The sequence below is a fragment of the Typopeltis vanoorti genome, chromosome 24 (genome assembly GCF_054136105.1).
Source record: "Typopeltis vanoorti isolate ZY-2024b chromosome 24, IOZ_Tvanoo_1.0, whole genome shotgun sequence".
Classification (NCBI taxonomy): Eukaryota; Metazoa; Arthropoda; class Arachnida; order Uropygi; family Thelyphonidae; genus Typopeltis; species Typopeltis vanoorti.
The window spans coordinates 53,035,487-53,062,204 of record NC_143572.1 but is presented as its reverse complement, the minus strand read 5'-3'; the positions used below and the strand labels follow the sequence as shown (position 1 = coordinate 53,062,204).

The 26,718-nt window shown below is 34.7% G+C and overlaps 1 protein-coding gene and 1 non-coding gene across 3 annotated transcripts in view; both read right to left on the bottom strand.

Moving 5' to 3' along the window:
• The window catches only part of LOC150093201 (propionyl-CoA carboxylase beta chain, mitochondrial-like), a 141,896-nt gene that overhangs the window by 75,370 nt on the left and 39,808 nt on the right, over positions 1–26,718 (bottom strand). The window contains exons 3-6 of one of the 2 annotated variants that reach the window (XM_090414013.1): positions 23,369–23,437; positions 14,722–14,778; positions 2,839–3,063; positions 1,703–1,744 (exon numbers count right to left, since the gene is read on the bottom strand). In XM_090414013.1, coding sequence (XP_090270139.1) covers positions 1,703–1,744; positions 2,839–3,063; positions 14,722–14,778; positions 23,369–23,437 — 393 coding nt within the window. The remainder of the gene's footprint in view (positions 1–1,702; positions 1,745–2,838; positions 3,064–14,721; positions 14,779–23,368; positions 23,438–26,718) is intronic. The other variant, XM_090414014.1, reaches the window with a different exon arrangement.
• TRNAT-CGU (transfer RNA threonine (anticodon CGU)) lies at positions 20,052–20,125 on the bottom strand. Its single transcript has one exon. It is a non-coding gene; the product is annotated as a tRNA-Thr (tRNA).

Below are 26,718 nucleotides of genomic sequence, written 5' to 3'. Positions count from 1 at the left end.
AAAATAAAATAAAAGGCTAACATGAACCATAACATTACTGAAATACAGAATATAGGAACGGTTACAACATAAGTTGAAAATGGAAACTATATGGAGTGCGGGAGCTAGCACAGATTAGCTATTGTTCAGTGATGCGTACAAGATAGTTGGCTGAAAAGTTCAAGTCTGACATGTGGAATGATCTAATGAGCGATCTCCAAATATAACACAGAATCATTCTTTGGTTCCTACTGAGTGTGCCTTGTGAATGGATAACCATAGCAGATTCTTTTATGTTGCAAGAAGTAAAGTTGTCCTGTGTGTAAGGCATGGAGCTCTTATCCTATTTAATGTTATGATGAGTATGGGAGAAGTGAAAAGCTAGGCCCTGAGCTGTTTTCTCTGTTGTTATTAATGTCTCCAATATGCTCTTTATGTCTAATTTCTAAACTTCTAGATGTCTGCTCTGTGAAGAAAGGCCATGAGAACATGGAATAGTATATTCTACAAACTCTGGAATGTTTGTAGAAAGAGTCGTAGTCTTTAGGCAAATGCAATAAACTTTGTAAAGCCAAAATAGGCTTGAAAGCCACTCTTATATCATAAGGTTTGAGGAGATTAGCAATCTTCAGAGAAAGTTGATTGAAACAGAAGTTCTGTAGAGAATGTTGGGATATGGTTATGGAGCAGGAGTAGAGAATAGTAGTAGGATAGAGACTTAATTCTTTCTTTAGTTTTTCTTCATTTCTTGTGATAGAGATCACCCTTTTTTTTTTTGAGTGCATGTATAATACCTAGTTTTGCGATATATAGTGTAATGACGATGAGCATAGATAATGGCCTGCATTTTAATTTTTTGGTGGAAGGAGGTGATAGATGAAAGAAAATCATGCAACTCAGTAACACTATTTCCAGATGATAAAGATGTCAATCTACATATTGTCACCAAATTGAGGAGTTTTTTTTTTTCTTTTTGTTTGTAGATGTGAGGAAAGGTTTTTCCAAATTTTCCACAAATAAGTTGGAACATGGAGGAGACAGAGAGCTTCCCATTGCTGTTTGTAAATTTTCTTATTTCATTTGAAATAACAGGAGTGGAAACAATGCCTAAAAAGTTGATATGTCGTGAAAGAACAGACTTAAAAGTTCCATGACTTTGTTCACTGAAACATTAGTGAACAAAGATACAATATCTAGACCAGCTAGAATATCCGATGGCAAATTGACATTTCCCATAGTTTTTGTACAAAGTGTTGTAAGTTTTTAATGAAAGAGTCGATGCATCTGATGTGGTTCTTTAGAAGATTTGCAAAATATTTTGATAACAGATAAGTAGGTGAACTAATGCCATCTACAATTGGCTGAAGGGAATGCCAGTCTTGTGTATCTTAGGTGCTCCTTACATTTGTGGAGTTAAAACGTGCATAGATTTCAACAGATCTAAAGAAAAAGTTGAAATCTATGCACCTTTTAATCTAGGGAAACAACTTGGCTTTTAATAACCATAATTTTGATAACAACAGGATTAAAAGTTTTATCATGTATCAGCCTATCACCTGCAAAATAGAGCCTCCCACACACACACCCAGCCACTGAGGCTGACTCAACTATTTCATATTATAAACTTGAGTTTTATAAACTAAGTTTATAAAAACATGCTTCTGATTTTTTTTTTTTTTAAATGAACTAACAATGGGGAAAAAAAATTATCAATCACACTTACCTTAACAACATCTGGTCCAGTAATAAACAAATATGATGTATTCTAGAAATTGAAAAATAGTTAAATTTTTTAATGCCATAGCTGACATAATACTACAATAGTGATATATCACATATAATGATATTACTATTATACAGGGTGTTCGGGATAAATTTGACAGTTTCGTAAGGAAAAAGAAAATCTTCTTTGTATCTATTAAATTTAATGAATTGACAAAAAAACATTACAGGCAGAGTTAATTACAATACTATCAACAAGAGTTACTCAAAATAACCACCATTAGCATCGATCACAGCTTCAATTCTGCTTCGGAACCTCGAACAAGCTGATGCTACAGTCTCCCTGGGAAGGGCCGCAAAAACTGTTTTAATTTTATCCATTAACTGGGTTTTTGTATTACTGGAAGTGCGATTGGTGTCTTTTTCAACTGCGCCCCATACAAAATAATCCATGGAGTTAAGATCTGGGGAGTTTGGAGGCCAAACATTTGGACTGGTGAAGTCGTAGAAATTTTCAGACAACCATTTTTGACTTTTCCCAGAGGTGTGGCAAGGGGCCGAATCCTGCTGCCATACATACGGCCTACCATTGGCTACCCTTGTTATCCAGGGCTTGACTACAGTTAGCAACTCCACGAACAAAGCCCGAATTCCAATGCCAGGGTTCTTCAACACCTGTTCCTGCAGATTTGCGAGGAATTCTGCTGTACGAACGCAATCAGATCGTCTGCTAGGGATCTTTCTTCTTGCTACATCCTCGTAGTCACCATTGCAAGTCTCTAGTTCATGCCTGATTGTTTTTACTGTATTCAGGGAGCATTGGGCAGCAGTCGTAATATCCTTATTTTGATGGCGGGCACGAATCATCATGATACAAGTTATTCTCTTCCATGATTCAGGTGGGTTCCAGCTATCCATCCTTTCTGACATCTTGTATATGAATGAAGAAGGGTCCAAACTTTTAAATGAAGAGAAGTGTGGGTTAATACATGTAACTTACGGAAAAATATAATTAATTATAAATATGTCAAATTTATCCCGAACACCCTGTATAACATATTTAGAAGGGCTTTTGCAAAAGCAGCTTAATTAAAAAAAAAGATATGAATGGCAGATATTATTCACTATAATGCTTACCTTTACCATAAATACAAAATCTGTCAGTGCAGGTGAATACACAGCACCTCCAGCACAGGGTCCCATAATAACAGAAATCTGTGGCACAACACCTGAAGATAAAACATTCCGTTGAAATATATCTGCGTATCCTGCAAGTGATTCAACTCCTTCCTGAATACGGGCTCCACCAGAATCATTGAGACCTATTACAGGTACACCGACCATCACAGCCTGATCCATAATCTTAATGAAAACAAAAAACCATGATACATATTTTCTCACTCTAAAAATACTTAATTCTATATTATTTTAAAAATGCATCATATATATAGGAAATTTCTCATAATCTGAATAAATAGGTCAAGATAAAAAAGAACATGCTATGTATAATTTAAAGATGTCCTCATCAAATTCCTGATATATATGTTATCAAGGGATATACAGAATATTATGATAGTACTACATGAAAAATTTACATTAGTAACTTCCTGTTAACTCACAATTTTTCACTGAAATATAAAATCTGACATAACTGAAGGAAATTTGGAGAAAAATTGTCAATCAACAAGAAGTTAGTAACATAAATTTTTCATAGTAGTATCATAATATCCTTTATACCCTTCATCTTGGTCTTTTTCTGGTCTGCTTTGTTAATCTTTACTCTCCTATTCAGTGGTTATACAACCTGACATTATTTCTGCTCACCAATTCCTGAATACCAACAATGTCACGTTCCTTCTCAATATCTTAATTTTTAATATAATTCTACCATACTTCTGAGAAAAATGAACAGATGCTATCTGTTCATTTTTCTCAGAAGTCTTTTATATATACACACACATATATAATTTTTAAAAAAATATTTAAAAAGGAAGACATTTAACCAGCGTATACTTCCAGTCATCACATATGGTTGTGAAACTTGGTCTCTAACAAAAGCACTGACAAATTAACTAGCAACAAATCAAAGAAAAATGGAGAGGCTGATGCTAGGCATCACATTAAAAGATAAGAAGCCAGACTCGCATCACTGACATCATTCTTCACCACAAGCAACAAAAATGGAAATGGGCTGGACAGAAGAAAAGATGAGCAATGGACCACTATGCTAACAAACTGGATTCCAAAAGAGGGAAATGAGGCCAAGGATGTCCTATGAACACACACACACATCTACAGACACAGGATACTAACTGCAAGATGAAAGAGATTAGAGCCTAACTATCTTATCTTTCTATTGCACATTATGGATCTCAGGTAAAGATCCATAATAGTCAATCTCCTGGATGGAAATGACACTTGACAGGACAGAACAGCCCTACAAGTTAATACTGGACTGAATGCTGTCTTGCACAAAGCTAGTTTAGTGTTTTTACTAATATCTTTCTTTTTCCATATAAATTTATTTAGTTGACTTCTCACCAAACTAGCTTTGATTCCATTTCCATATTTAGCTTTCTCATCTTCATTAAAGATCTTGTACTATCCATCACTGTCACCCAGTTACACAAGGTTCCTCCCCATTGTTATCATCAAAAAATCAGGCTGAACAGCAAAAAGTTAGCTACTGAAATGAATCCCAAAACATATTTCAACTCAAGATTCACAGAATTCAAAATTAACATACAACATAAACATCAATGTAAAAAGAAATGGAATTAGCAGAAGAATTAAGTATGAGGGTGGTCTGAGAAGTTCTTGCTTTGACCATAGATGGCAAACTATTGGCACGTTTTTTTTAATAAGTTGGTACATCTATTGTAAGCATCCAGGTGAAATTTCAAGTCATTCTATCAAGTAGTTTGTCTTATACAGCTGTCTGAAGCAAAAGTGTTGTCTGTATCCCTTGAAATGGATAAAACCGAGTATCTTGCAGTTATAAAATTCTTTGTAAACGAAGGGTTAACGCCAAAAGAAATTCGTTCGAAGTTCATAAAAGTTTATGAGCACTGTTCTCCTTTGGTTTCGACAATTAAGAAATGGGCTGCCGAGTTTAAACATGGGTGTACCAGCTTTGAAGATGATCCATGTGAAGAACGTTCAAAAAGTATAACACCAGAAATCATTGATCAAGTGCACGATATGGTATTGGATGACTGGCAAGTCAGCGAGTGAAATTGCTAAGACTATAGGCATTTCAAAAGAACATGTAGGATATATTGTGCATGAAGAATTGCAAATAAAAAAGCTTTGCACAAGATGGGTGCCGGACTTGCTCACAGCAGATATCAAAAACGCCCTTGCATGAAAATCTCTAAACAGTGCTTGGAGCGTTTTAACAAGAATAAAACTGATTTTGTGAGTCGGTTTATTACTATGGATGAGACTTGAATTCACCATTCCACACCAGAATCCAAACAGCAGTCAAAATGGTGGACTGAAGCCGGTTGTTCAGCACCAAAGAAGACAAAGTCGGTTCCATCAGCAGGAAAGGTCATGGCATCGGTGTTTGGGGATGCTAAAGGCATTTTGTTTATTAATTATCTTGAAAAGGATAAAACAATAACCGGGGAATATTATTCCGATGTTTTAACCAGACTAGATGAAAAAATTCATGAGAAAAGACCCAGTTTGTAGAAGAAAAAAAATCAACTTTCATCAGGACAATACAAAACAAGTTTGGCAATGGGAAAATTAAAGGATCTGCACTATGAATTGTTGGAATGTTCACCCTATTCCCCAGATTTGGCTCCCTCTGACTTCTATCTCTTCCTGAAACTAAAGACTTTTCCTCGCTGGTCAGCACTTTTCTTCGAATCAAGAGGTGATTGCAGCCGTAGAGGGGTATTTTGCAGATCTTACTGAGAACCACTACAGGGATGGGATAATGGTGCTGGAGCATCGTTGGAATAAATGTATTAGTCTTAAGGAAGATTATGTTGAAAAATAAAAATAATTTTGAAATTATAAATTTGTTTTTTCATTGTTAGGCCGAGAACGTTTCAGACAACCCTCGTAAGTACGACTGACATCTTCTTTTTCAGCCATTTTCTGTCCACTGCTGGACGAAGGCCTCCTCCAATTCTTTCCACCTTTCTCTGTTCTTGGCAATGGTTGACCAATTTTCCCCAACAAAAATTAACAATTCATCACTCCACCTTCTTTTAGGATGTCCTCAGCCTCGTTTTCCCTTCTTTAGGAATCCAGTTTGTTAGTATGGTGGTCCATCGTTCATCTTCTTTTCTGGATAGATGCCCGGCCCATTTCCATTTTAGTCGCTTGTAGTGAAGAATGTGGTGAAGCGATGAGAGTCTGGCTTCTTATCCAGGTGTTTCACTTCTTATCCTTTAATGTGATGCCTGGCATCAACCTCTCCATTTTTCTTTGAGTTGTTGTTAATTTATTTGCCAGTGCTTTTGTTAGCAACCAAGTTTCACAACCATATGAGATGACTGGAAGTATACACTGGTTAAACCTTCCTTTTTAAACAGAGTGGGACATCATTGTTTTGAAAAATGCTTTTCAATTTTCTGAATGCACTCCAGGTAAGTTAAATTCTTCTATTTATTTCCTTTTGCAGTCCACAGTTTAGATCAATGAGATGACCTAAGTATATATATGAAGAGACTCTTTCCAAGAAATTGTTTTCTATTATTATGTTTTTTGGTGTTACATAATGATTAAACATGATTTTAGTTTTTTTCTCTGTTTATTTTTAGACTGATTTTTCTGCTTTCATGATATAGGTTTTCTATCATTATATTAATATTTTCTGGAGTGTTTGCAAAAATTATGATATCATCTGCATATCTTAGGTGTGTTAAGTTTCTGTTATTAATTTTTATACCAAGGTTTGTCCAGTTCATATTATTAAATATAAAATATATTATTAAATATATATATATTATTAAAAATATATACCGTATTTGCTGGCATATAAGACGCACCCCCTTTTTTGTACACATTTTTTAGGAAAAAAAGATCTTTTAGATCCTCTTCCTGATTCTGCCAAGTTCTTATCATTTTCTCAGTTAGAGATGGCCCGAAATGCCTCTCCGCAGCCCTGTTTCCATGTTCTTTAGCATATGCAATCATACGTAGCTTGTATGCAATATTGTAGCAATGCTGACATTTTTCAGCCATAATTTGCTAAGAAATTTAGAGAAAATTTAATGGCAGAAATTTATCACCGTCCACAACAACAATTGGAAAGTTTAAACGAACAGGAACATAGCTGTGATCTTTGATGACAGCGCATGCGCATCCACTGAACTTTATGTAACTGGAATGCTCTCACACACCGCAAGGAAGCAAGAAAGAAATCGCATAACTCGAACAGAGAAAATTTCCAGAAATGAAAGTAATAAAAAACCGAGTACCGGTGTATAAGACGTACCCTGTTTTTCAGACCTATTTTCAAAGAAAAAAAGTGCGTCTTATACGCCAGCAAATACGGTATATATATTATTAAATATTTCTGCTGTAAAGATTTTGGGTGATAGTCATCTTGTCGGACACCTTTTTCAATTGATATTTTATTGCCACTCATGTCAAGTTGGATTGTTGTTGTAGCAGTGAGGTATATTGCCTGGAGGAGGTCCATATATTCTCCAGGAATAATCAAAGTACTCCAGAATCTCTGATTCTGGAGTGCTTTGATTATTGCATTCGTTTTGATGGAATCAAATGCTTTTTCATAATCAATGAAGGCTATACAGAGAGGCAATTTTCTATTTGCTTTTTCTATTATTTGTTTTACTGCATGAATATGATCGTGTTAAAGCCTTTACGGAATCCTGCTTGTTCTACTGGTAGATTTGAGTCTAGAAGAGATGTTAGCCTGTTTGCTACTACTTTTATGAGAATTTTGTACAGATTAGAGAGAATACTAATTGGACTATAGTTCTTTGTCCTCTTTTTAAATAACAGTATCAGAGTAGCATTTTTCCAATTTTCTGGTATCTTCCCCTCTTCTAGGTATAGATTTCGTAAGTTTGTGACATGGTGAATTATATTGTTTCCTCCCCATTTAATTAATTCTATGTGAATTAGGTCTTCACCAGGACATTTCCCATTTTTCATTTGTTTTAATGCTTGTTTTATTTCATCTGAAGTGAATGGGGGGATGAATTCCATATGCGATGGAGAAGAGTTATTTATATTTGATTTATCTATTGAAGGATCACTATAGAGTTCTTTATAAAATTCTTCTAGCCTGCTTAGGATATGTTCTTGGTTCCTTATTGTAGCTCCATTCTTATCTTTTATTGCAGTTATTTGATATTTGCCAACTGATAAATGTTTTCTTAGTATTTTCATATTTTTATTGTTTTCAATTGTTTCTTTTATTTTTTCAGTTTTATAAGATCTTATTTCATTTCTCATCTTTTTCCATATTGTTTTGCATAGTTCTGCATATTCTATTTTAGAAATTAAGTTTCTTTTCTTGACATAACAGGTGTTATATTCAGGCAATAACGATCAGGGAAAAGAAGCAGGGCTATAGTATTCAACACTAAATACAAGGTATAATAAATTTAGTTTAATCCTTTATCCAAGTGTAAGCAAACAAAGTTTGCACCTGAAAGTAACTTCAGGACTGGTGTAAGGTGGTACAACACCAGGGCACTCCTTGCAAAGGTGGAGCAAGATACCAAACACTCCTAACTCAGTATCTCCCATAATGCAAAACACATCTCCTTGCGGATATGTCTAATGTTATGCATTAAGGGAAGGGCCACAACCCAGACTAGTTTCGACTTTTATTGAGGTCTCTTCAGTGGGAGCCAGGCCCAAGTGGAAACACCAGGCAGAAGCATTAGCAGGTCATCTCTACCTATAGGAGTTGCCAAATGGTGTGCCACCCTTTTTTAATAAATTACTCTGGATTTAGAGGAAGATGTTGAAAGTTTATTTTTCACTTGGTTAGAGTATAATAAATTAAGGGAAGGGTTGTGGCCCTTCCCTTAATGCATAACATTAGACATATCCGCAAGGAGATGTGTTTTGCATTAAGGGAGATACTGAGTTAGGAGTGTTGGTAGCTTGCTCCACCTTTGCAAGGAGTGCCCTGGTGGTGTACCACCTTACCCCAGTCCTGAAGATACTTTCAGGTGCAAACTTTGTTTGCTCACACTTGGATAAAGGATTAAACTAAATTTATTATACTCTAACCAAGTGAAAAATAAACTTTCAACATCTTTCTCTAAATCCAGAGTAATTTATTAAAAAAGGGTGGCACACCATTTGGCAACTCCTATAGGTAGAGATGACCTGCTAATGCTTCTGCCTGGTGTCTCCACTTGGGCCTGGCTCCCACTGACAAGACCTCAATAAAGGTCGAAACTAGTCTGGGTTGTGGCCCTTCCCTTAATGCATAACATTAGACATATCCGCAAGGAGATGTGTTTTGCATTATGGGAGATACTGAGTTAGGAGTGTTGGTAGCTTGCTCTGCCTTTGCAAGGAGTGCTCTCGTGTTGTACAACCTTACCCCAGTCCTGAAGATACTTTCAGGCGCAAACTTTGTTTGCTCACACTTGGATAAAGGATTAAACTAAATTTATTATACTCTAACCAAGTGAAAAATAAACTTTCAACTAAATACAAGGGTGATTTCTTGAATGACAGACAATATTGAGTAGAGTGATGTGGGCAAATATCAGAATGAGGAACTGAACAATGACACTTATTTGTGTCTATAGTTCAATTTTCTATTACACCATAATCAGAAATAAGTTCTACTAAGGAAGCTGACACAATAAAAAAAGAGAAAAGTTGGTCCTTGTTGGAGATCTAAACAGCAGAGTAAGTAAGAAATGATTATCAGACACATAAAAAATTTTTGGGAAAATTTGAAGTAAAAAGTTAATAATAATGGCAACTACCACCTGGATTTTTAATCAGGACACGGACTAGCATTTAGTAACACCAAGTTCCAACATAAAGATGTGCAGAAATTGATATGGAGAAAAGATACGAAGAATTAGAAGTCTCACTAATGTTATTGTTGATAGCAATATCTTTACACTGGTTTTCAGGAAACAAGAGTACACAGAAGATATGAAATTGGAAGTGATCGCCATTTAATTTTGAACAGGATAAAATTGAATATCATACTGAAAAGAAGATTATGTAAGAGAGTTTTAAAACAAATCAATGTTTGAGTAGCTTTCAGATAAACTATACACTCAAATATAGAAATATTATTCAGGAAAACATGAAAGAGTTTGAAAACAAGAACCAAACCTTGGAGATTCAGTAGGAATCCTGAATAAAACATTGATTCAGCCAGAGAGGCATTATTGAGGGTTGTGTGCAAGGATAGGAATATCTGAACTCCAAGGTGGATTCAGGAAGTTAAAGAGGCAGTCAAGAAAAAGAAAGAAGCATGTTGAAAATTCTTGATAAGTAAGTCAGCATGTGCTCTAAAAGACAAAAGGATTGTGCAAAACTGGCTAAACAAAAGTCATGGGAAGAGTTTGATAAGAATATGGAAAATAAATATCAGGAAGGTGACAAAATATTCTGCAGGCTATTAAAAAAACTTAGATAGGGAGGAAAGAATACTGTAAAAGAAATCAGAGATGATAAAGGTAACACGAAAACTGAAGATATTCTAGATGTCTAGAGTAATTATTTTTCTACTTCAATACTTGAAGTAGAAAAGCCATCAAAACCCTGAAATTTGGGAAGGCATGCTCAAATATCGAGTATAAAACTTTTACAGTGGCTACTCTGCATAATTCTGAAGTTAGAGGGCTGAATTCCAGATGATTGGAGTAGAGTTCTCATAGCATCCATCTATAAAACAGGAAATAAAACAATGTGAAAATTACAGAGGAATTTCCCTGAGTGTTCCTGGCAAGACTGATGCAAGTATACTCAAGAAAAGGTTAAGAAAATGGTGGAAGGGAAACTTGGAGAAGAACAAGCTGGGTTCAGGTCAAGTACAGATTGACAGGATCAGATTTTCACTTTAAGACAAAGAGCTGAGAAATCATAGGAATATAACAGGGATCTGTATTTAAGTTTTGTAGATCTGGAAAAGGCATATGAAAAAGGTACCGAGAGAAAAGCTATTCAAAACACGATGGTGTAAATAGGATAGAATATATTGAGCAATACATAGTCAATATTTGAGTTGAAAGTCAGCAGTCAGAATTGAAGAAGGTACAGGTAGATGATTTGATGTTACATCAGGTGTGAGACAAAGATGTACATTATCTCCATTGTTATTCATCTTCTTCATAACGGATCACAATATGAAGGAAAGCTTGGTTTGGCCAGCCTGGTTGGTCAAGTGGTTAGCATACCCACTCTCCAGCCAATAGGTTGAGGGTTCGAATCCCACTATGGGCACGCATGCTTGTAGCTGTCCTATTAACTCTGTGTGGAAAGGATATCTGTGACCCCCACTTCTAGCAGAAGACTTCACTTCCAAAACTCTATGAGGTATGGAAGTAACCATACAGTACCCAGTGACATCAAATGTGAATAACTAACTATAAAGGAAAGTGGTATTAAACCTGATATCAAAATTGGAGATGTTAATCTTGCCCCTTTAATTTATCAGATGATGTTATACCCTGAAATAAATTCAGTACAAGTCTGCAGAATATCCTGACTAAATCAAATAATTGCTGTAATACATTTGGTATAAATATCAGCAATAAAAATAGGCAGAAACACTGAAAACATCAACTGCATCCTGAGATGGCAAATTAAATATGGACACAGACAGCACAATTAGTAAAGCTGGTATGGTAGGAAGTCAAATGAATAAATTTATATGGAATAAGAGTGAAATTAGTGTCTGAGAGCTGGATTATACATAAATAAATAAAAAAAAAACTTCAATTGGAGACATGATGTTATGAGAGCTCTCAGAAAGATTAAAGATTAGGAGAGTGAACAAATGCCATCAGTGGCAGTGTTATATTAAAAACAAGGATATTAGAAAATAATTTGACGTTAGCATTCAGGAATGCATTAGCAGAGCTAATATCAGGTGATAAGGTCACTTAAACAGAATGAAAGAGGGAAGGTTAGCAAATCAAGATTTCTTTAACTGGATGCAGGAAAAAGACCTAGATCTAGGTTGGCTGATAGTAAGAAGTGCCTTAGAAGATAGAAATGTAAAGTCTGATAATACTGGAGTCTTGACAGATAACAGATTAATTTGGAGGAAAATATTTGATAAGAAGTTAGTAATAATGTAACTTTTTCATGTAATAGTATAATAATACCTTGTATACTGCTTAGAGTACAAGGAATTTGATGATGAAGAAAAGAACAAACTTAGAGAATTTATATCAGACTTTGCTAATGATTCAGCCAACATCAACAAATCTGAAAGAACATTTTCAGTTTTGCAACAAATGTTTGCACAGTTTGTTCTAAATTATCAGACATCTTTGAACACATTAGTTTTACTTAAATGTTATTTTTTAAATAAAAAGCATGGGATAGAGATGTAATCATAATGATTGTGTTTCTTTCCCTGCTTTTTATTTTGTACTTTGGTCCTTAAGTGATCTCTAGATGGTTTATAGGCAGGACTTGAAAAATTTTCTGCTGGCTAATTCATCAGGAAAATATCTCACTGCCTGGGTGTACTCTGCCATGGTTGTCTAACATATCATAGTCACATGTTTATTCCCTTTTATAAACTTTTGTTAATGTTATATTTAATTTTAACCCTGTATCAGATGTATAACAACTACCAGTTTTGAATCCAAGTGTGTTTATCAGTCTGTAAAGGAAAAAAAAACATGCATAAGTGATTCAAGATAATTTATTATTATTTTTTTTATTTTATTAATAATACCATTTTTTTGCAATGTTTTCACTTTTAACACTTATGTCTTGAATCACTTTTATGGAAAAAAAAAAGCAAACAATTTCTTCTCTGCCATTATAACCAATTATGAAAACATTCAGTACCATAAAAACTCAATAACATAAAACCCTTAGATCCATACACATGACTGCATTTAGTTCATTTCTGAATTATAATTGGCTCCAATTGTCAGATGAACAGGGTCAGTGATATTGTGATTCAGCAACCACTCAAACAAGTGAAAATAATTTAGGTTAGAATCAATATAATGAAATATTTTTGAAAAATAAATACTTCTTTCTTAACTTTCCAAAGTTTTAATATTCACTATTAAGGGTCAAATTCTGCATATTGCATCACTTGTAAGAAATAAGGTAATTATGGCTGTCTGCTGTGTATCCATTTTAGGTTTCCAAGTCGTGATTAACTGGTTACCTCCCAACATGGCTGAGCACTCTCAATAAAATGATACATGCATATCCTATCCTATTATTGGTCACATTCCATTATGACAAAATAAGTGATAATAAACAAACCAGGTATTTGTAATGACCAGCATTCTCCAATAGATGCAATAAGTAAGGTAAACATACAAAAAACTATTTACAACACACAGAATCACTATTACATAAATAAAACTGATGATTAACTGAAATTCTTTTGATTTTTTTGAATTGTCAACTAAAAATTTTCACTTGTCATGGATGAACAGATGAACACATTTTTTTAAGCCCTGGTTATAGGTCTACATAAACTGATATGTCTCTCAATGTGCCCATGGGAGAAGAGGATCCTTGGAAATGTAAACTCCACTTTTCAGTTTTGCGAAGGATTTAAACAGTGGCATTTGGTTTTTGACAAGAATTTGCTAGCCTCTCAGCTGCTCCTTATATGTAAGGAACATTGTGTATTCTCAAGAAGAATAAAGAATGTTATCTGCAGCATGGTTCCAAAATTCTTTTTGAGAATTTTGCTAATCATCTTTTACAAATGCCTAATTTTCGTTTCTTTTTGCTCTCTCTCTCTCTCTCTCTCTCTGTACCATTATTGGCTTTTGGTAGATAATGAAAGACAGCCGAGGGAAGGTATGTGATAAGTGTATCCAGAAAACAAAGTGTTATATATATTTTTTGATTTTAGTGATGCTTCTGATTGCATCTGCTTCTGTTTAAGCAGCTGAGTGTTTCAGATTTGGTAGCTATGAAGCCAATTATGAATATTTTGTTAACATATCTGAGTCAAACCTTTGGTTTCAGAGGGACAGAATCTAGGAAATATAATAAGAAATTATATTTCATTGAATTTCAAACAAAAAATGTTTGAAATCCAGAAAACATCAGCAGTTTAATAAACCTTTTATTTTGCTTTTGCAGTGTTGATCCAATATCACTAAAAAGTTAGTATTTATAACTGCTTACAATTAAGCCATTTTACACTACTCAGTATTTTATCAAGAATTCATATATTATATTTTCATGCACAGACAATTTCTAGTTTTTTTCCAAGTCAATTAGCACTTCAAGACATTTGAAGATTTAATTTTAGATATGAGAAACATATATGCCATAGTATATAATGATTAATTCACACAAAAGAACTGCATGCTGGCTTGAAAAAACAACAGAAGAAACCAGAAATTATTTCTGCTTAAAAACTAAAATGGTTTTTGAAAATATTTAACTTTTTTTTTAAACTCTAAAAACTTATCCACACTACTGGAACATAGTACAAATGGCACACACTTTTTAATCAGAAAAACCCTATGTTCAAATCTCATCTATGATGCAAAAACATTAATTCAACTGAAGGTAAGTTGAGTCGGTCAAAATACAGGGGGTGGCACGACCTCCCCTTCTGGAACTTTCACCCTCCTACACAAAAAAAAACACATGCAACTGACAGATAACATCTATGTTAACTGTTCTAGTTGTGTAAAAATTAGGTTTACGAAAAGTCAAGTTAAGTTACTTGTCTATAATATTGAAGCCAAATATTTGAATTTAATTCATGAATAAAGATGAGATTCTGAAAGGATTAAGTATTAAAATATTTTTAGTTATTTTTTACTTGAGCAAAAATAAAAAATACATTAAAATTCAATTTTAATTGTTTAAGATTACCTTGCAAATTTTCTTAGCATGAACACTGGAAAGACTTCCACCAAATACAGTGAAATCCTGTAAGACATTTTAAAATCTTTTCAACTATATTTGTTTATTTAATTAACAAGCAGATATGTTAATTATCACCTCAAATTGAACATTTTTAATTAAAAATAACTTGAAAATAAAATTTAAATCTAATTAACTGTAATCAAAAGATGCTGAGATAAATTGCAAATGCAAAGCAGGTAAATTATAATAATACTCTGGCTTAAAAAAACCTCTATAAATATTTCTGATTAAATCTGATATATGAACTAGCATTCATTATATTTTGCTTATATCCATCAATACTAATTATATTTTAATACTTAAATTATTTCATCTGAATGGTTCTTCATTATAGAACTGTTAATCCCTATGTTGCATTAATTATGTCTGCATATATTCACAGAATTATCAAGCTAATTTGGTGGATAATTAGCTTGATAACTGGTAGGAGAGATCTCTCCCAGTTAAAGCTCTGAGTTAAGCAACTACAATATATCATATTTCATTTAAAAACTCTATAATTGTCTTATTTACCCCTATTTTTTTTTTAACTTATCAAATTTTCATTTATTCTTCTTTACACATCTACTGCTGCTTACTTCAATCCACTATCCCAATACAGAGCTGGGCAACATGGTAAAAATAACTTATAAAGCTATATTATGACTTGCAAAAATAAGTATACATACATACAAATTTGCTGTATATCACTTACTTTTTATCAATACTTTACTGTGTGTGTCTGTGCATGCAAAATAAATGCTGACAACCCAGTTCAAAGTAACTAATGAAGGAAAATTATTCTAAAAATTTTCAATGATCTTATATCCTATTCTTCGATTCTTTTATCCCCCAAAAAAGAAAGGACTTTTTTTTTTTAGTTTATTTCCAAGGAAAATTTGCCTAATACTCTAATCTTTTTTTTATATAAGGTTTTGAAAATTATCAAGGATAAAAAAAGGTGGAATACGATTAGCTCCACTCTAATTATGCAGTCAAATTCCAGATGAATGGAGTAGCTACCATACTACCCATCTATGAAAAGAGAAATTAAACAATGTGAGAATTACAAATGAATTTTCCTAGTGAGGATTCTGGGTAAGATTTATACAAGCATACTAGAAAAGAGGCTAAGAAAAGTTCTTGAAGAGAAATATGGGGAAGAGCAAGCTGGGTTCAGACTAATAAGGTATGCCAGGATCAGATTTTCACTTTAAGACAAAGAGTAGAGAAATCATGGAAATATAACAAAGACCTGTATTTAAGTTTTGTGGATCTGGAAAAGGCTAAAAGAAATGCCATTCAAAATGCTAGAAATATATTGTGTAAACAGGGCATGAACAAACAATGCCTAGTCTATCTGAGGTATAATTCACTAGTTTGAACTGAAGGAGGTACAAGATGATGTTTGTTGTAAAATCACGTATAAGGTAAGGATGCAATATAATCATATAACCTCCAATATTATTCTTCATCTATATGGAACATATCATGAAAGAAAGTAGCAAACCAAACCAAATCAAAATTGAAGAAATCCAACTTATCTATTTACTTCAAGCAGAAGATATTACATTCCTTAGTAAATAGAGTAAAATCTTTAGGATTCTTTCAACGGACTGAATAACTGCTATAACAAATGTGTTATGAAATGAAAATTAGCAATAAAAAAATGAAAACAGGCAGGAACATTGAAAACATCAATTGCATCCCAAATAAAGAACCTATAGAACAAGTAAAATATTTCAACTATTTAGGCACAATTTTAGTGAAGATAGCAAATTAAATATGGAAATAAATAACAGATAAGTAACAAAGTCAGAATGGTGGTAAGTCAACTGAATAAAGTTTTATGGAATAAGACAGCAATCAGTTAACTAAATTAGCTGTGCATAACTGTTGATCAAAGACTAGAGATCACAGATATGAGTATTCTGAGAAAAATTAGAAAAACAAGCAGTGGTATCGATGACAGATATCATATTAAAAAATTAAGATATTAAGAAAGAATCTTATAGCATTAGTATTCAGGAATGTGCAAGCAGTTAAAAGTGCCTTACTGACCAGAAATATAAGGTTAGACAATATTGGAGTCCTGATTTATAAACTGATTTATAGGAAAATTGTTGATAGGTAAGCAATAATGTAAACTTTTCATGTAGTACTATTCTTCCTTGAAGGTACATATCAGCAGTGCGCTTTTTTCTGGCAGTACGCAACGGTACACAGTACCGGCACTTTTTCCTTAAGTTTTTAAAAATTTGCAATGTATTGACAGCAAAATGTATTATAAATATTCCGGTAGATGGTACTGTGTTCACGAATTGAATTTTCAGTTTTGATTACTCATAAGTTGGCACCTTGCTTTTCATAGGTTGGTATGCAACCAGAAACAGGAAGTTGTGTTCACTTCCGATTGCTTCCAATTTCAGTTTATCAGTTCTATATTCACTATGCAACAGGCAGGTTCACTTCAGTTTTGAATTAATCTAAGTTAAATCAGTGCAATCATTGTTCAAAATGAGTAAAATAAATAGTTACTTTATGCCAATGAGTAAAAAAAGGAAGTCTGAAGAAGCAGAAATTGTTGAGTCTACTTGTGATCCTGTAAAACAGAAAACTAGCATCAAAAATACACTTGGTGAAGAGGATCATGAAACCAAGACCGAAGATCCACGTGGTCAAAAGAAAACAGATTCCGATAATGACTGGCATGAATGTTGGACACTTTTGCAGAAAAATGACTTCTGCGAGAGAAACGAGTGGCTGTATGTCAATAATAAAATGCTGGGCTGAAAAGTGTGTCGTGATGTCGGAAGTCTTGCTGTCGATAAACACATGGGAACGAAAATTTCAGCAAAGTGGACAAATGGTAAAATCAGTCATTTTAGAGAATCTTGCAAACAACAGTTAAGTCATTAAGAAAAAATGATATTTATGATCATAAGGAGAGTGCAGCGCACAAAGCATGCCAAAAAAAAAATAAAATCTGAAGCAAAAAACAAAACATAAACATTAGAGAAAGTTTTCCTAAATACTTTGTCTCATAATAAAGACGTAACAGGAAAAGTGCTTCGAACCGCTTAGAATGTTGCAAGGAGAAAGCAATCATTTAACAGCTTTGAAGAAGAAATGGCCTAGACAATGGCCTAGACTTCATTCTGCTTGCCTTAACATTGTGAGCCATATTGCAAATGAATGAGAAAAACATTAATAAACAATATAGTGAACTCCAAGAACAAAATATCGTTACTTATCGATGAATTGACAACTGTGATTAACACAACAACATTGATTGTTATTGTTTGTGTAGTTCTTCCTGAACTTTCGGCTTCTGTCCTAAATTTGATCGAATTATCAGATATAACTGCTAGAGGAATTCTAAACTCTTTAATTAGTCATCTTGAGTGTTTAGGATTATCTGAAGATTACTTAAAGGAGTATTTCTTGTCTGTAACTTGTGATGGTGCAGCCATGTTGTTTGGTGTGCATAATGGTGTAAGGAGGCTAATGCAAGAGAAGTTTCCTAGTGTTATTTTCTGGCACTGTGCTAGCCATCACTTTGAATTGTCTGTTAGTGACACAGTCGAACAATGCGCCAGGAGTGAAATGCTTTAAGAGTTTCATAGACAAACTTTATGTGACTTATCATGCTTCACCTAAGAATGCTAGGGAACTACAGGAATGTGTAACGACTCGAGAACTTCAACTTCTTAAAATTGGCAGAATTTTAAGCACTCGCTGGGTTGCATGTAGCTTTCGCACTGTTTCTGCAGTGTGGCAAGACTTTGAAGCCCTTGTCCATTACTTTCTGGAGGCAAAAGAAGACAGCAGAAGAGGCAAAACAGATTGCTTTCTTTATGAGTGCCTTTTATGAAAAATAAAGTCATGCGAGTTCGTTCTTGATTTGGGCCTTATGTGTGATGCTCTCCAAGAACTTAGTGAACTAAGTCTAGATTTACAAGAGAGAAATATTAACTTGTACAAAGCAGGCAGGAAGATAAAGAATACAGTTCAATTCTTTGAAGAAAGAATTGAAAATCCTGGTCCGTACGTATTTCTCTTCAAAGTCAGAAGAACATGAAGTTTAAAGGGATTGAGCTCCACAAAAATGAAAGACTCAGTCCTGCAATAAGTTCATCTGCTTTCTATAAAAGTCTGAAAGAAGCTGTTGGAAAGCATCTACTTGAAGAAGATGATGCTGATTTGTCTGAATGTGCTAAGATTTTAGATTCAAAGTATTGGCCAGAAAATCATGGGAAGCATCTGATATTTGGTGAAGCTGAAATTAAAAGGTTAGCACGCAAATTTCACTTAAACGAAAGAGAAGAAGTTTGTGGTTTCCGTGAATATCTTCAAGAAAATTAAGTCCCGGACATAGTACTTCCTCTAACGCACGCACACTTTGGGCACAATTGCAATATCTTCCAGTGAATGTGAAAGGGGTTTCTCTCAGATGAATCTTATAGTAACCTCATCTAGGTCATCTCTGCTTGTACAGCTTCTGCACTGATGTTCATCAGGATAGTAGGACCTCCTCTCACTTAGTTAAACCCTAGCAAATACGTGGACTCATGGCTGCTCCAAGATCATCATTCTGCAGTTGATACCAAAAGCAATAAGCGATCTAGAGTTGACGAGGGCATATTGGAGGATATGTTAAAAGTGTGGAAGTTGCTGTAATAACATCTTCATGGTGAGTACCGGCACCTTTTTTTCCAGAAAAAAAAAAAAAAAACTGCATATCAGTAATTTGATGAATGAAATAAAAAAAAAAAAACTGATTCTTTTAAGTAACAGAAGCTATGGAGTTCTGTTTTTGCATATGATGTTTGATTTATTTTCAAATACTATGAAAGGTGTGTGTGTGTGGAGGGTGAATAAGAATGGAAATTCTACTCCCCAGTTTAAGATAGGTTCTGAATGCTTATGGTAAACTGGAGAGTAGAATTTCCATTCTACTCTCCCTTAAATAATAATAAATTTTTGAAAAATCTTCAGTTGTAGAAAATATATTATTATTATTACGTGATACCTCCAAGGAGTCCAAAGATTCATCATGGGAGGGCACTTACTCTACAACTCTGTCTTCACCACTCAATCCACCAACTACAATGAACCACAATTACCATCATCATCATCTACACTAACGCCGTTTATTGCCCATCACCACCACCACTATTATTTTCACAGACAATCACAAACATCCATGCCCACGACAGTATTCTAACCCGTAGCCTTTTGGCTGGAGAGCGGACATGTTAACCACACGGCCAACCAGGCCATCAAAAAAAACATATAGCCACTGATGAGATTCGAACTCATGACCCCCTGGTTTACGAGACCAGTGCTCTTTCCACTGAGCTACAGTGGCTTGTATACTCATATCCTCTCAGAATTTCAGCTAACTAGTATATGCTTAATACAACTGGGGGGGGAGGATACTAATTATAATTTATATATTTAGTTTAATCCTTTATCAAAGAGTAAGCAAACAAAATTTGCACCTGAAGTATCTTCAGGACTGAGGCAACTCGTGGCAAAGGCGGACTGAATTCTGATCACTTTCCTTAGTATCCCACAACGCAAAACACATCTCCTTGTGGACATGCATAATGCTATGCATTATGGGAAGGGTCACTACCCAGACCGGTTTCGACCTTTATTGAGGTCTCTTCGGTGGGAGCCAGACCCAGAGGTGATACCAAGGTTGAAGCAATGCAGAAGTCATATTTCCATATGCCAGTTGCCAAAAGGTATCACACCTTATTATTAAATTACTCTGGATTAGAGAAAGATGTTGGAAGGTTTTTTTTTTTCACTTGGTTAGACTATAAATTATATATTTAGTTTAACTCTTTATCCAGGTGTGAGCAAACAAAGTTTGCGCCTGAAGTATCTTCAGTATGATCAGAACTCAATCCACCTTTGCACGAGTTGCCGCAGCCCTGTAGATACTTCAGGCGCAAACTTTGTTTACTTACACTTGGATAAAGGATTACACTAAATATACTTTTGGCAACTGGCATATGGAAATATGACTTCTGCACTGCTTCAACCTTGGTATCTCCTCTGGGTCTGGTTCCCACTGAAGAGACCTCAATAAAAGTCGAAACTGGTCTGGGTAGTGACCCTTTCCATAATGCATAGTATCATACATGTCCACAAGGAGATGTGCTTTGCATTGTGGGATACTAAGGAAAGTGATCAGAACTCAGTCCACCTTTGCCACAAGTTGCCCCAGTCCTGAAGATACTTCAGGCACAAATTTTGTTTGCTTACACTTGGATAAAGGATTAAACTAAATATATAAATTATAGTCTAACCAATGAAAAAAAAAAAAAAAAGAAAAAACTTCCAATACTAATTATAATGATTGCCCTTTTATTTATTTATTCATATGGAGTTTCCTCCCTTTTCTCCCCCGTCCCTGAAGATACTTCAGGCACAAATTTTGTTTGCTTACACTTGGATAAAGGATTAAACTAAATATATAAATTATAGTCTAACCAATGAAAAAAAAAAAAAAAAGAAAAAACTTCCAATACTAATTATAATGATTGCCCTTTTATTTATTTATTCATATGGAGTTTCCTCCCTTTTCTCCCCCGTCCCTATTGGGGCGTTAAGTATTTATGACTGTAGTCCGTGTGTTCAGGGGGGCCGGTTTGCCTGCTTGCGGGATGAAAACCCCCAGAAAAACTGGGGGGGGGGGGGGAAACCCTGTTGCCCACGCCCAAGACCGGCTAACTTGGCTATGGCTGAGGAAGATCCTAAGCTCCTCATGATGGCAACGGGAATCAAACCCAGGACCTTCCCCAGGCATATGGTTGCGAAGCGCACAGCCACTAGGCTAACCGCACGGACAATGATTGCCCTGATTTTCTCTCATTGCTTTTGTAAATTATGCAGCCTTCTATAATCATAGAAACATGGTGGTGAAATATGACCACTAAGCACAGAGGGGAAAAACAAATCCACTGAGGGATGAAGTTGTAAAGGCAGTAAAACATGAAAAACCATAAGCCCTGGGAATGATGAAATCACTGGAGAGATACTGAAGCATGGTGGTGAGGTGATCACAGATTAACTATACCGGTTGTGTAACATGGCATGGGATGAAGGCAAAGCACCAAAAGAATGGACAAGATCAATCCTAATATCATTTACAAAAAAAAGGAAGCAAAACGAACTTCAAAAACTACAGAACAACTGTCTAACGCATCATATGGGAAAAATACTTATGATATTAACAGAAAGAATAAGGAAACTAATAGATGAAAATCTGGTAGATGAGCAGGCAGGATTTAAAAGAGAAGACAAAAGTTCTGTCCACCAAATATTAAAGTTAAGATTAATTGTGGAGAAAGGTTGATGTAAAAATAAAAATGTTTATATCTGTTTTGTTGACTTTTTTTCAGAAAGCATTTGACAGTATAGATCAGAAAGTGTCACGAGCTGCACTCGAATCTTATGGAGTGGATAGGAATCCGATATGTCTATTGCAGAACATCAATGACAATGCAGATGAGAAAATATGGAGAAATAGGAAGATGGTTCTAGACAACAAGAGGCACAAGACAAAGAGACCCAATATCCCCAAGCATCTTTATCATGCTTTTGGAAAGAACCATGGATATTATAGAGGAATTTCAATTCAAGGTACAAAAATAAATAATTTACAATTTGCAGATGATACAGCTATTATTAAAAAAGATAAAGAGGAACTAGAAAGAACAGTGCTGAAATTAAGTGAAGAAGAAAAGGGATATGGATTGATAATGAACATTGATAAAACAAAAATGATATTCAGAGAGCAGAAGACAAAAAAGCAAATAGAGGTCAATGGACAAGAGCTAGAAGAGGTTAGGAACTTCACATACCTAGGGAGCAACATGATGCACAATTTACACTGTAAAAAAAAAAAGAAAAAAAAAAAAGATAAGATCTCGGATAACAAAAACAAAAGTAAACCTGCAGGCAATGGACAAAATATGGAAAAGTAAATCAGTGAGTCTTCCAATAAAAGCAAGACTGCCGGAAACATGCATATTAACAAGTACTCTCTATGGATGTAAGACATGGGTAATGGTCAAAAACTCTGATAGATGAATGTTGGCATTCGAAAGAACATGCTACTGAAAGATTCTACAAATTGGAATTGCAAAAGGTAACAAATGAACTGTTTAGTAAAATAAACTGCAAAGAGAATCTATTGCAGAAAATAATTCTAAGGACATTAAAGCTTTTTGAACATATGTACAGAATGGATAACAGTAGAAAGATCAAATTCTTAATGCTTGGTACAATGGATAGTATAAATAGAAGAGGACAACCAAGGCAAGAGTGGGTAGATGATGTGAAAAAGTTTTCAGGATATGAGTCACCTGGCAATGGACATTGGACCCATGGACAACGATGATGATGATTCATATATACTTCACTACATGCAGAAATCATTAATGTAATGCATAAGATTTTAAAAAGCACATACTAGTTTATTTATTTTTAATGATTTCAAATAAGGTAACATTACTTTTGCAATTTTCTATGGGAAAAAAAAAGTTTAAGATAATTACTTGTTATCCTAAAAATGTAAACATATTTATATACTTACCTGGCTGAAGACAAACACTTGCCTACCATTGATGAGACCATGTCCTGTTATAACACTATCACCAGTATACTGCAAATAAATAAATCTAGTTTACAGAATCATTTTAAAATGACTTCTCAACAGGTTACATATATATATATATATATATATATAAAAACATAGACACTGTTCTTACAATATGCTCTATCCCAAACATAGACTTTTCACAAAACAATTCATTATTATTATTAACATCTCACCTCCATGGAGTCAGAGACTCATCGTGGTATGAATTATATGAATGACAATCAATGACTGAGATTTATATGAATGACTTAATCTGTAATTTTAATTTTTTAAACAACCAGCCGAGTAGTGCAAGCATGATATCAATGCATTTATGGTAATTCTTCAAAAGACAAAGAAAGAAAGCAAAACTGGTATATAAATCAATTTGTGAATCTATATAAACACTGGTGCATAAATGATAGGGGTGCTTAAGGGTCAAAGCTGTATAATTGAGAGGAGACCTCCACATAGCCTTTAAAGGAATGGGGAGAACCGACCAGGGCTTCTGACCTAATGTCCAATCCTCACCTTCTCGTGGTGCACCCTGTTGGGTATCTACTTTCATACTGAACGAACGAGGATGGGCTGGCAATTTGGGATTTAGCCGAACAAACTGTATTCTTATTGGTTAAACCAAAATAAAAAATGATGGTACAAAATGACAAAATTTCATGCTGGCTGGGGCGCCGCCCGGTTAAACAAGGCCCCAATTGTTTTCGCTAGGGAACCAGGACGAACAGCGAAAAGTCAGCTACTGGAACAAATCTGAAAACAAACCCCAACTCAACATCACCAGAGTTAAAGATCGGTACTATCAACATAAGAAGCCTGAATGGCAAAGAAATGGAGCTAGCCGAAGAATTAGATAAGTACCAGATCGACATAATAGGGGTGACTGAAACAAAAAAGACCAAAACTGGTGAGATCTTTCTGAGCAATAAATACAAAATGTTATATTCAGGCAATGACAATCAAGGAAAAGAAGGAGCAGCCATAGTATTCAATACAAAATACGAGGCTAATCTTCTTGAATGGCAGTCAGTCTCAAGTAGAGTAATGTGGGCAAATATGAGAATGGGGAACTGGACAAATGAGACTTATTTGTGCCTATAGTCAAACAGAAGGTTCTACAAAGGTAGAAGTGAAGGAATTTTTTGAGGCTTTAGAAAAAGCAACTGACACAATGAAAAAGGAAAAGTTGGTCCTTGTTGGGGATCTAAATAGCAGAGTAGGAAATGATTGTGAGACATACAAAAATATTTTGTGAAAATTTGAAGAAAAGAGCAAAGTTAATAATAATGGCAAATACCTGTTGGATTTCTGCTCAGGACATGGACTGGTTATTACTGACACCATGTTCCAACATAAAAATGTGCACAAATTCAGATGGAGAGAAGAGGCTAGGAATAAGAAAAGTCTCATTGACTATGTTATTGTTGATAGTGATGTTTCCTCCTTGGTGCAGGACACCAGAGTGTACAGAGGATTTGAAATTGGAAGTGATCACTATTTAGTCTTGAGCAGGATAAAATTGAATTTCATATTGAAAAGAATAACATGTAAGAAAGTTTTAAAGCGAATAAAAGTTGAACAGCTCTCAGATGTGAACTGTAGACTAAAATACACAAAGATTATTGAAGAAAAAATGAAAGAGTTTGAGAACAGGAATCAAACCTTGGAGATTCAGTGGCGAACTCTGAAGAAAACATTGATCGATTCTGCCAGAGAGGCATGTGGTGAGATTGTCTGCAAGGTTAAAAAAATCAGAACTCCCTGGTGGACACAGGAAGTTAAAGAGGCAGTGAAGGAAAAGAAGAAAGCATATCAAAAGTTCCTGTCAAATAAGTCAGCTTGTGTTCTTAGAGAATATAGAGACAAATGCAAGAATGCTAAACACTGTGTAAAACTAGCTAAACAAAAGTCATGGGAGGACTTTGGCAAAAATATAGAAAATAAATATCAAGAAGGTGACAAAATATTCTGGAGGTTGTTGAAGAAGCTTAGGAATGGAGGAAAGAGTGCTGTAAAAGGAGTTAGAGATGATAAAGGTGACATGAAAACTGGAGAAAAAGATATCCTTGAAGTATGGAGTAATTACTTTGAAAAACTGCTAAACGAAACAAGCAGTGATGACAGCACAGTGGTAAAAAACACTGACCAGGCATGCAGTCAGGAATACATATCCATACTTGAAGAAGAAAAAGCCATCAAAGGCTTGAAATGTGGAAAGGCAGCAGGAGTAGATGATATTCGACCAGAAATGTTGAAGTATGGTGGCATAAGAGTCTTACAGTGGTTGCACTGCATAGTTCAGAAAGCCTGGACAGAGGGACGAATTCCCGATGATTGGAGTAGAGCTCTCATAGTACCCATATATAAAAAGGGAAATAAAACTGAATGTGAGAATTACAGAGGTATTTCCCTACTGAGTGTTCCTGGCAAGATCTATGCAAGTATACTTGAGAAACGATTGAGAAAAATTGTGGAAGATAAGATTGGTGAAGAACAAGCTGGATTCAGGCCAAACAGAGGCTGTCAGGATCAGATCTTCACTTTACGACAAATAGTCGAGAAAGCATGGGAATATAACAAAGATCTGTATTTAAGTTTTGTCGATTTGGAAAAGGCATATGATAAGGTGCCAAGAGAGAAGCTATTCAATACGCTGCAGTTATATGGTGTCAATAGGGCATTATATCAAGCAATACTTAGTCTTTATTTGAGTTGTAAGTCAGCAGTTAGAACTGAAGGAAGTACAGGAAGATGGTTTAATGTTAAATCTGGTGTCAGACAAGGATGTACATTATCCCCTCTGTTATTCATTATCTATATGGATCACATTATGAAGGAAAGTGGTATTAAACATGATATCAAAATTGGAGATGTTAATGTCAGCTCTCTCCTTTATGCAGATGATGTTATACTTCTAAATAAATCCACTACAAGTCAGCAAGATTCTCTGACTAAATTGAATAGCTGTTGTAATAGCTATGGTATGAAGGTTAACAATAAAAAGACAATCATCATCATCATCATCATCAAATTCCTGCCATCTACCCTTAAGGGGTGTACAGGATATGATAGAACTACATGAAAAAAATTACATCGTTATTAATTTCCTATATACAATTTTCCTCCAAATCAGTCTGTTACTTGTCAACACTCCAACATTATCAGATCTTATATTTCTATCGTCTAAAGCACTTTGTACCGTATCAATCCACCTATATCTTGGTCTTTCTCTGGGTCGTTTTGCTGCCAATCTGGCAGAGAACACTTGTTTTGCTAATCTTTCCTCGTCC